Here is a 12,024-nt window from a genome sequence, read left to right as displayed (position 1 = left end):
GAGTTGGACACCCCCTCCCTTACGCATTTCTGTAAATCCCCTTCCCATATCAATTTTACTAATATTCATGCATTATCTATAAATTGGATGAATAATAAAGAAAAAAACTATTGACTAATTTATTTGAAAAAATATCACAAATGTCACTGAAGAAATTATTGAACTAATATTATTCAGTCAGCTCTGTGCCTCACACTCCTATCTCTGCCAAAACATCCTTGACCTTTGGAGAACAGATTTTCAAAGGTATTAAGGTGCTCAAAGATGCAGCTAGGTGCCTAGTGGGATTTTCAAAAGTGCCTAAGCAGGTTAGGCTCCTACTTTCTATTGATTTAGAAAGTCTATCTCAAGGATAATTAAAAAACAGGAACATGTCAAAGCTGTTAAATAAACTGTTGTTACATTTAAAAAAAATACGAACATGCTTAAAATTAATCACATTCTTAGATGCTTTCCTGAACTGGGGCCTTAATCCTTAACCTGGCCATAAAAAAAATGAATAAATAGAAATGCCCAATTTTTTTCAAACTGTGCACACAGCACTGAACATGTGCTCACAACTGAAGAGCTATGCATGCAAATCCCAGTTTGTGCATGCACGCTGGGTGTTGTACACACATCGCTTTGAAAATCTGGGCCAAATCAAGCAGTGTCATGTGGCAGGCTGGCTATGGAGAAGTTCATAGTTCTTACCATCCTCTTTAGTGCGGGTGAAAATTTGTTCACTCCTGACTCCATCTCCAGCTCGTGTGAATGCCAACACCTGGATGCTGTAGTTGGTATATTTTTCCAGGCCATCAAGCTCTAGCGAGGGCTGTGTTGTAGTGACATTTTTAATCTCTCCCAGCTCTAGGGAACAAAAAGTGAACCAAGTTATTGGCAATGCTATTCTTCTTCTAATCATACATGTCTATATTTGTATGAAAATAAATAGGGAATCTTCTGATTAAAAAATATGCACTCATGGGGGGAGGGATAGCTCAGTGGTTTGAGCATTGGCCTGCTAAACCCAAAGTTGTGAATTCAATCCTTGAGGAGGCCACTTAGGGATCTGGGGCACAATCAGTACTTGGTCCTGCTAGTGAAGGCAGGGGGCTGGACTCAATGACCCTTCAAGGTCCCTTCCAGTTCTAGGAGATAGGTATATCTCCATTAATTTAAATGAAAGAGAAAGAATATTTTGTGATTATTAAAGAGATACCTTAAATGCTCACACTGATCATTATTGTAAAATAGAGCAGATGGAAAAAATGACATTTGAAATTTTTATCTCAGTTCCTTTTCACATGATAAACAGCAAATTTGTTTTTAACTTTTTAATTTATTTAGCCTTTTTTTAATTGAAATTAAGCAAAAATATCAAAACCACTGTCAAAATGGTTATTGAAATTTTGCATTTACTCAGAAACAGCTTTTCGGTAAATAAAATATTTCTATAATGGTACTTACAATTTAAAAATTGATAATAATCATACAATATTTTCCCCTCAAAATAAAAACATTAAAAAAGTCAACAATTTCTACAACAGTTTTCATGTCTGAAAAAAGGTCACTTTTTGTAAAGTTAAACAAACAACGCTTTTTGTTTGAAAAAATTTGCCCAGCTCTACTGTAAAGTGCACTATGGTCAGAAGCATTAGTTAACGATAGATTTAAATGTGGTAAAAATAAATTCACTTGCAGGGAGAGATGGGGCTTATCACATAAACCTTAATGTATTAAGCTGGAAAACATGATTCATGTGCAAAAATGCTTTAAAAGAACAACTAGGGCAGAAAATATATCTAACAAGATAAGGAGATTCAAAGTTATAATTTCAGGTCCAATAGCTGCGTTTTGCAGGGTATAGCAGGCTATACTGTTATGTAGCTTTTCAGCAGTGTAGGGCCTAATCCAAAGCCTACTGAAGTCAATGAAAAAAAATTACCTTGTCTTGAATCAGGACTGCACATTTTCTCATCTTTATTTTTCATTCACCAATGAATAGTCACTATACCTCATAAGATTTCTCACTTGAGCATTATCACCATAGTGAGCCTCCGGGTTACATTCTGCCCTCATTTACACCTGTGCAACCTCATGTTTGAACAGGTGTAACTAGCATAGGATAGAATTTGGCAAGACAATTGGAATTTAATTATGGTACATAAGAACAGCCATACTGGGTCAGACCAAAGGTCCATCTAGCCCAGTATCCTGTCTACCACCAACAGTGGCCAATGCCAGGTGCCCCAGAGGGAGTGGACCTAACAGGCAATGATCAAGTGATCTCTCTCCTGCCATCCATCTACATCCTCTGACGAACAGAGGCTAGGGACACCATTCCTTACCCATCCTGGCTAATAGCCATTAATGGACTTAACCACCATGAATTTATCCAGTAATATATGGAGATATACCTATCTCACAGAGCTGGAAGGAAGGGACCCTGAAATGTCATTGAGTCCAGTCCCCTGCCTTCACCAGCAGGACCAAGCACTGATTTTGCTACAGATCCCTAAGTAGCCACCTTAAGGATTGAACTCAGAACCCAGGGTTTAGCAGGCCAATACTCAAACCACTGAGCTATCCCTCCCCCCAGTAACTATTCCATTGATGGATACACACACAAGAATATAATCCAGCTCATTCTGCCAGAGCTGAGACAGAGCTGGATTGGCACTGCTAGCAAGAGTTAAAAAAAAAAGTTAAAATGTATTGTTCACTAAAGTCCACAAAAAGGAAACAAATATTGAGGTGATATCATGATAAACTGCAGAATGTGGTAAATGCATGCACACTTGATCACCTCCCTTAGGATCTATATTAACTTTCCAAACATCTGAGCACTTCAAATACATGTTGGGGGAGGGGAAAGCTGCCCCAAACCTGTTTCCTTCCTTCACCCTAATTGTGGAGGCAAAAGCACATTGTCAGCATATAACTAAAATAAAAATCAAAATACTGGGAGCAGATCTATTGAGGAGGATGGTGTTATGTTCACAGTGTCACTACTTAGTGTACACACACACTTTACTATGTAATTTTTGTTTCAAATCACATGGATATGAAAAGTGTTACTGTCAGATAAACTGCAACTTGTTTATTTACCAAAATGGTTGAAATACTTCAAGCCATTTACTAATTACAAAACAGAAATCCCCTACATTATGGGCCTCAAAAGCCAATCACTGAAGACAAGTCCATAATACAAAATGATTTCAGAGGTAATTCTGTTGACCTTAAGAAAAAGAAATGCCAAGTAGGTTTCTTTTCCTGCCTCTGAAAACAAGAAACCTTTGAGTATTTAAAAAATGTATTTTTAAAAACAGTTGTGGTATTTAAACAAGGATTCCTGTGTTTAATTTTGTTCTTCCTGGATGAATAATTAGATAACAGGTATTTTGATAATGCTGCTAAAACTAGCACAGTAATCTTTAAAGGAAAGGCAGTAGCTTCAACTCTGAGGAGGTAAAGAGGAACTGATGATACTCCCACACTTGCCAAAATTCTCTTTTGAATATGTGTGTGTTCATAAATAGTTTTGTAACAACCTGTCAGCTACTCAAAGTTCTGTACAAAATGATTCAGACAGAGATGTATGATGCTCTGTGTAAAATGATGATGAAAGAAAATGTAAAGTTTTCCGATATGCTTTTCATACTGGAGGACAAAATGATATTAACCGCCACGAATTTCCAGTTATCCTGTCATTGCTATTGGCACACACCTGATGGATTGGTTAAAGCTGCTTACCTCCATCCAAGAGATTTGCCCAGTAAATAACTCTGAATCCCTGTAGAATCCCATTCAGGGCTTCTTTGGCAAGTGTAGACCAGGAAATGGAGATCATTTCTGGTGATGTAGCAGTGGCTTGGACATTCCCTGGAGGGCAACTGGGTACTGGAATGAGATATTCACCAATTTTAGCTCTAGATAACTTCTGTGCACAAGTAAAACTCTATTCTTAAGAGATTACAGTCACCAGTGTGAAACTGAATGTTTAAAATGCACATATATATTTTCTTCATAATTCATTGGAGACACAAATTAAATAACAATTATACCCACTTCTTGGAAGAGTCCCTTTCTACTACAATTTCAATTTTCATCACTTAAGCAAAATCCATTATTTTAAGCTGAGTTTCTACTTTGCTACCGATGGAACTGCTTGGTTACTGCTACGTTTGTTTTTGAAAGTACAGTTCACTTCCCAGAAATATCTTTGGACCCTCACTGACTTCCTCTTCATTAGGATTTGCCCTTGCTACTAAAAGGAAAATAAATTATAGAGCTGATTGAAATACACAGAAAAAATGATTTTTGAATATCTTTGAGATTTTTTCTAAATCAAAATTTACAGTTTTTTGAAAAAATTGAAAATTTGAAAATGTTCTAAATTTTTGTGAATCAGCTTTAACAAATTTATATTTAGTAATTTCTGTTTCAAATGCAATACTTGCTAATCTATCATTTTGCCTTCTTGATTTATCTTATCCTCAATTCCCATAATGACCTCACAGTGATGTTACAAAAATGTTCCCAAGAAAGAACCCATATGTGCCAGATATAGCAGAAAAACTTTACACCTGTTGCAGTAGTAAAAACATGCATGTTTAAGTGAATTGTCTTCCATCATGCTGTATTCTGTCTAGTACTAACAGGATTTGCAGTAAATGTAAAACACCAGTGTTCTCTGAAACATATGCCTCAAACACTGTAACATTCAAAAATGTACAAATGTGTTTCTCTGTTTAACATACATAAGGTCAGATTCTCAGTTGGTGTAAACTGGCATTGACTTGAGTGGATTTATGCCAATTTAAACTGCAGAAAATCTGGCTTTTGATATCTTCCTTGGTTGCTTGTTTTAGAATTTACTTTTATACTGTTTTAAAGTATTAAACTCCTCTCTATAGCAAATGGAATAACTCTTTTTTTCCACTAGAGGACTCTCTATCATTATTTGAGAAGTGCTCTTCTGTGTGGTTTAGAAAAGTAATTCTGAATTGCTTTTCTCAGTGGACAGCCTGAAATATACAGAAAGTGCCAGTGACTTTGCTTTTATTAGTTTGGACATTCTTGGAAAAACTCATGTCTCATTTTAGGCTGGAAAATTATGTTACAGCATAAGCATAGCTCTGGGTTTCACAGTAGACTTATCTGAAAAATAAGTATTTTTACTTTACGAGATATCAAACCACACTATGATCCTACGTTGAAAGCATGAAATTGGCAACTGAGTCAATATCAAAACAAGGGTGTTTCTAAGAAAGACTATGTTCTCAATCAAGTTATCTCACAACTGCACATTATTAAATCAGAACAGTCGTATTTCTTAAACAGAACTATATTGTGTAGCTAGCAATTTGAACTTTGTACACAACATGCAAGTTGATTTGTTCCCTCCCACCTGTCTATAATATAACTATTGTTTCCAAGTGTAACCATTCTCTTATCCACTATATAATGAACACTAATCAGGCAGTAGATACAATTAGGTCAACGTATCCATCAGTGAGAATAAAAGGGCTGATAAAGAAATCATAAAATGTGTACAATGGTATATATGATATTTGCTTGCCTAGGACCTACCATCCTCTAGAGTAGTGGTGATGATTTCCTGAGAAGAAGGTCCTATTCCAGCCCGGTTACATGCCTGTACTACCATGCCATACTGGGTGAATTTTTTCAGGTTATCCAGGGTATAAACTTCACTATCTCCAGTGGTGTCAATACTGATGATGTTGAACTGGAAATTGCCCCCTGCACTGTACTCCCGGTAGCCTATCTGGTATCCACGAATAATTCCATTTTGCAAGTGCTTCTTTGGAGCCTGAACGGGATAGGAAATATTATATGTTAAGAATATATGTGGAAATGCAAATAAATTCTGTCCCTTAAGTACTTTGAACTGCACAGAAAGTCAATGTTTTCTTTAAATGAACACCACTCTATTTTTAGGTCATAAATTGAGGGAGTCACTGTTCATAAGGCAACAACTCTTTACTATGCTAAACAAATTTCAGGCCAAGTTGTTTATTATCCAGGATATAATCACCAATGAGTTAAAAAGAATTCCAGACTGTTATTTTACTAAAATAGCTAATGGTGAAATATTTTTTAAGCCTAATTTAGATTTGGAAGTTTTGTCTGGATAAATCAAGACGTTGAGGCAGCCACATCTGTTGACCTCTGAAGGCAGTAGTGAATCAGAATGTAGGAATTTCTACACTGAATGGCTATTGAAACAAGTGTTTGGTATCCAATGATAAAAAATGTGCCCAGTAAATGTATTGTACACTATAGTTCTGAGTCACCATACAAGATTCCTGCACTCTGACTGACAGATCTTTCCATTTCAGTAGACTAGCATAAAATATAGTAGAAAATAAAATAAGCATTGTTAACTTGGTGAGAAAGTCTATTAGGAACAGAAATGTTTGTTATGTTTCCACTTACATAGATGCTGAAATTTGTTGAACTATATTTCATTTTGTAAAAATGTTCCAATATAATGCTCTGGGTGCATATACAATTATTGTAAAATTTACAACTACCACTTAGGGTCCATGTACAAAAACTAATACACACACACACACACACAAACACACACATCCCAGCAGACTACCCAAACAAGCTCTCCCACTACCATCAGCACACCATACTGAAGTCTATAATCAGATTTCCTAGAGTAACAGGATTTTATTTTCAGATGCCTTGTTTATATTCCACTGCATTTGGTTTCCAAAAAAGGAGACAAAGCTTCAGGCAGGAATCTTTTCTTAGGATAAGAATATACTTCAATTCCCCCAGTAATAACACATTTTCTAAGAGAGTGGTTGCCACCTCTTTTACTGTTTCAACGTGGACCTTTAGCTAATGAGAAGTCATAAAGACAAATATACATAGCCTAATCACTAAGCCCTCATACACCAAATCCTCACTGATTTCAGCAGAAGTATGCAAAAGAGATGCAGAATCAGGGCCTAAGTTCATGCATGAGACCTCAGGTGGGAGTAGAACCATGCTTTCTGATATATAATAGACCAGTTATTTTTCTTGGTTTCCTGAATAACTCTGTCCTGTTGGGTGACTGAAGACATTCCTTTAAAAAGTCACATCTTATAAAAAATGCATTAGCTGACAGTGTGGCATCATAGTCTCAATTCTTTTACAGTTTGTTGCTCTTTAAATGACTGTAAAACTTCATATTTTACCATGGTGGAGGGCGGGTGGGAAGCTGATTGGAATTTAAAAAATCTGAATTTCTTCATGGGAATACAGAACATTTGTCCCAGTTAAGAAGGAAATATCACAGTTATATTTTAGTGGGTAAGTGAGTAAGTAAAAGGCAAATAGTTTTCTTGATGGAAGCACTCCGCACTCCGTTTCATAACCATTGCATAAAATGTAGACCATCTTTGTGAATGGACAGTGCAGTTTTGTTGCGTAAAAAAAAATCCAAAAACAAAACTAAAAACAAAAACTAAAAATCCACCAGAGCATAGACAGCAGAAGTATTAGAATACTCAGTTAACTGGTCATTCATTCACTTTCTTGCTTATATGTCCTTTTCTTATAATTTGTTGAAATTGAAAATTTGTTGAAAATTTTCTGTCAAAACTGGTTTCGGATGGAAAACTAATTTTTCTGTGAAAACAGTCTCAATGGAAAATTTTGATTTTTTTTTGTTCAAAGGCTGAATGTCTGAAAACCAAAATGCTAAAATAGGGTGCAGATGTGGAAGTAGAGGCAGGAGCTTAGATGCCCTGAGTATGATCCTGTTTGAAATGCTGGGCACACACATGGGGTGGCTAGTCTTGCCTGCTGCTCCTGTCACCACAGCTACAGTCTATTTTCAGTGTGCTAGCTTGATTAGAGCTAGCTTGGGTCTGTCTCCTCAAGCTAGAATTTACACCTGCAGGTTGAAGTGCAGACATACCCGATTAGCTATTCTGGGACGGGTGTCTTTTTCTGACCAGAAACTCCACCCTGTACTTCAGAAAGTTTTGCTAAAACCAGTATATTGTTGCAGGAAGTTTTGGCTGGGACAAATCAGTATTTTCTGACCAAAATTAAAAAAAAAAAAAAAACTGTTGTGGAAAAATTCCTGACCAGCTTGTGCATAAATATGGATTTTGGAGCATTACTCTATGTGAGCAGGTTTGAAAATGTTAGCTGCAATGTTTTCCTGTTGTACTTTTTATATAGCAAGAACCAGGGGTCACCCAATAAAATTACTTGGCAGCAGACATAAGGAAGTGCTTCTCACAACATACAGTCAACCTGTGGAAATCATTGCCCGGGGATGATATGAAGGGCAAATGTATAGCTGGGTTCCAAAAAGAACTAGATAAGTTAATGGAGGACAGGTCTGTCAATGGGTATTAGCCAAGATGATCAGGGACACAACTCTATGCTCTGAGTGTCCATAGCCTCTGACTGCCAGAAGCTGAGACTGGACAACAAGGGATGGATCGCTCCATAATTGCCCTGTTCTGTTTACTCCCTCTGCAGCATCTGGCATTAGCCACTGTCAGAAGACAGGACACTGGGCAAGATGGACCATTGATCTGATGCAGTGTGGCCATTCTTATGTTCTTATCTTAGTGTATGCAAAGCAATAAGGATGCAACCTGTTTGTATCCAAGAGGTTGTGTACATGTCACTTGTATAGCAAAGTCACCATTCCACCCCTAAATGGGGCCATAGAGACTAAGGCCCAGAGTCTCCCTGTCAGAAAAGAAGTCTCCCAGTAAGGATCATGATGGATGAACAGTAGTCCTAAGGGAAAGGCACAGGAGGGCTACTGGCATAGCAGTAGCCTGAGCTTAACCAGTGAGGGAGATCCTTGGTCAAAAAAGAAAAAGAAAAGAAAGAAGTAGTCATCTTTTTTCAAACACCATGGTGAAACCTAGCATTGTTTAGATGAGCCAACAGATCATCTGTGGACACTTTATATTCTAGAACAGGGGTAGGCAATCAATGGCACGCTTGCCAAAGACAGCACGCGAGATGATTTTCAGTGGCACTCACACTGCCCGGGTCCTGGCCACCAGTCCGTGGGGCTCTGCATTTTAATTTAATTTTAAATGAAGCTTCTTAAACATTTTAAAAACCTTATTTACTTTACACACAATAGTTTAGTTATATATTATAGACTTATAGAGAGAGACCTTCTAAAAACGTTAAGATGTAATACCGGCACGCGAAACCTTTAATTAGAGTGAATAAATGAAGACTTGACACAGCACTTCTGAAAGGTTGCTGACCCCTGTTCTAGAACAACTCTAAATACCACTGAATCAAAGTGACTGGTTTCCTGACAGACACCTGGGGAACTGAGAGCAAGGGAGATTGGTGCAGCTGTAACCAAAATACTACTTCTTAACGCTCCATACTGAACTGAAAATAATTTTAATTAAGTGAATATCATGCCTTTTATGGAGCCTCTCTAGAGCAGAAGAGTGAAGGTTGTGGTTCATGGTCTGTGGTGTATGATAGCTGCAGTAGAGTTAAGGTGTGCGTTTATGGATAGAAGAATAGAGGGTCTGTATTGATATGCGGCTTAAATGACCATTTCCTTGCTTTTGTGGTTTATGTCAGGTAGGTTGATCATGTAGCAACTTTAACTGTTGCACTGTTACTATTAATACTATTATTTATTTGTATATGAGTTATAATAAATTATCTTACTGCTACATTATAGTGTATGTCATTTGTTCTTTCAGTATAATATGCTATTGCATGTTCATTTTATTATAAAGTGTACAATGCCATCACTTGAAAAGTGTGGTAGTTTCACAGAGCAAATCAGTCTTGGCCATGATTCTGAATGCCCTCAGTACAAGAAAGGGACCAAGAAAAGCTCCAGCTGCACTAATTTAGATGCATTTACTTTCCTGACAGCACACACAGACTAGGTAGTTAAATGTCTAAATGGATACAATTGCAGGCACAGCTGATTGTGCCCACATTTAATTAAGAGTGCAAAATTGTACCTATGATGATGGAGGCAATTTTTGAAAATTTAGGCCAGGAAGTTTCATTTCAGCTGTAAATGTCTGCGTTGATGTGAGTTCGTAATGCTTAAGAGGAGATTTTCAAAAGACACCAATGGGCAATGAGGTGCATAACTCCCACAGAAAGTCAATGGTGCCTAACTCCCATTTGTGCTTTTGGAAATCTCCTCCAAAATCAGCCTTTAAGTATTTCTTCATATAAGGCCAGAATCAGTATACAGTGTACATTATTTCAGAAGATGACTGTGTGCTCTCCTGTTAATGGTAAAATATATTAAAGTATGGCACTTCATGTATCCTCTTTAACTTTCTCTACTGGTATGTTATGGAGCTTCATTATGCCTGCTATATGATACTATTCTTTGTAGCCACAAACCACTGCTACCTGTGAAAACCACAGCAACCAGGGGCGGCTCCAGGCCCCAGCACGCCAAGCACGTGCTTGGGGCGGCATGCTGCGGGGGGCGCCGAGAGGGCGGAAGGCGGCTCCGGTGGACCTCCTGCAGGCGTGCCTGCGGCGAGTCCGCTGGTCCCGCGGCTCTGGTGGATCTCCCACAGACGTGCCTGCGGGAGGTCCACCGAAGCCGCGGGACCAGCGACCGGCAGAGCGCCCCCCACGGCATGACGCCCTCCTTGGGGCGGCAAAATGGCTAGAGCCACCCCTGACAGCAACAAATAGTATAACTGTACGACATGAAGGTGATGCAAACATTATCACTGTATATCTGACAACTAAAAAAGGAGTAGCAAATAATTTTTTCCTGATTGAACAAGTCAAGGCAAAATCACTTCCTTACACATCGCAGGAATTTTAAATAGGATGCAATTTGCTGCATTTTATAATTTTATCATCTCCCCTCCCAATCTGAATAATTATATTTTGCTATTAGATTTATATACTAAAAGCAATGCTTTGCAGATGACACATGCACCACAAAGAACAATGCATACCTCAGCAGCAAAGGAGAATCATCCCCAGAAACCAAGACCACCGAGGAAAAACTGAGTTTTGTGCAAAGCACCTTTAATATTATTTGTATTTTCATGTCACCCTCATGTTTGTGGGGTGGAGAAGAATAAATTTAGGATTGATGATAGGGAAACCTGTATTTGTACTTCAGAGGACAGCCCCTGGACACAGTTTTTTCAATGTATCTATTTTTAACTACTACTAATCTACTCAAGAATCCCTAGCATGTGAGGTTTGTCTGCATTAGCTGGACAATTCATTAGATATAGTCTGTCTGTCTGCAGACGCTTCCTTTATATGCAGGATAATCTTGTTCCATCATGAACTGTCTGAAATGAGAGTGTGCTGGTATGATAAATTGCCAGCATTCTACAATTATTACCACGACACTCCAAAAGTTCTGTGTTACAGGGCAAAGTTCACATCCCATTACATAAGTTACAGTAACCATGTAGAATTTCTACACAAGTTTATGGCCATTATGCTGTAACCTTATTTTAACAGTTTACCCTACATATTTCTGAATATGGTATGGAAATTGCCACTCTTATTAAGATTATACATGGTGACTACGCATCTTTATTCTATTCATCAGGATGTACAGTTTGGTTTAATGTATTTATAAACCTACTGGTTTCAGTGTTAAACAACATATGTAAAACGTTTCAGTTATCAGGACACTGAATAAAAACAAACCAAGTCACAAGCATTAGAGTACAGCAGTAACAATAGATTTTTTTAAATTATATTGGAAAAATCGATAATTTTGACTAAACTATGTATGAACTCATGGACTCTACTTTTGATCAAATTGAGACATAGCACTGAAGAGGGTCTCCATTCCTCTATTCAAAATAAAATACTTCTGATCCACAGTTATTATAATATTCACCCTAACAACAGCTCTTTGAACATTCATAAATACTGCTAGAGTCTCTGTTTCCTGCTTTGGTTACTTACTTTCCAAGTGACCCGAATGCTTTGTGAAGATACAGGCTCAAGCTGAACTTCCTGAGGTGGGCCATCAGGAGCTGGTGAGAGAGACAGAGA

General features: G+C 37.8%; 1 protein-coding gene across 1 annotated transcript in view; it reads right to left on the bottom strand.

Annotated features, from left to right (window-relative positions):
- Window positions 1-12,024, bottom strand: part of DSCAM (DS cell adhesion molecule) — a 627,413-nt gene that overhangs the window by 101,596 nt on the left and 513,793 nt on the right. The window contains exons 16-19 of the mRNA XM_039513797.1: window positions 11,935-12,005; window positions 5,575-5,815; window positions 3,736-3,882; window positions 694-849 (exon numbers count right to left, since the gene is read on the bottom strand). Of these exons, the coding sequence (XP_039369731.1) occupies window positions 694-849; window positions 3,736-3,882; window positions 5,575-5,815; window positions 11,935-12,005 (615 nt within the window). The remainder of the gene's footprint in view (window positions 1-693; window positions 850-3,735; window positions 3,883-5,574; window positions 5,816-11,934; window positions 12,006-12,024) is intronic.

The sequence above is a fragment of the Mauremys reevesii genome, linkage group 1 (assembly GCF_016161935.1).
Source record: "Mauremys reevesii isolate NIE-2019 linkage group 1, ASM1616193v1, whole genome shotgun sequence".
In the NCBI taxonomy this organism is placed as follows: domain Eukaryota; kingdom Metazoa; phylum Chordata; order Testudines; family Geoemydidae; genus Mauremys; species Mauremys reevesii.
Note: the sequence above shows the minus strand (reverse complement) of the source record. Positions and strands in the feature narration are given on the sequence as shown.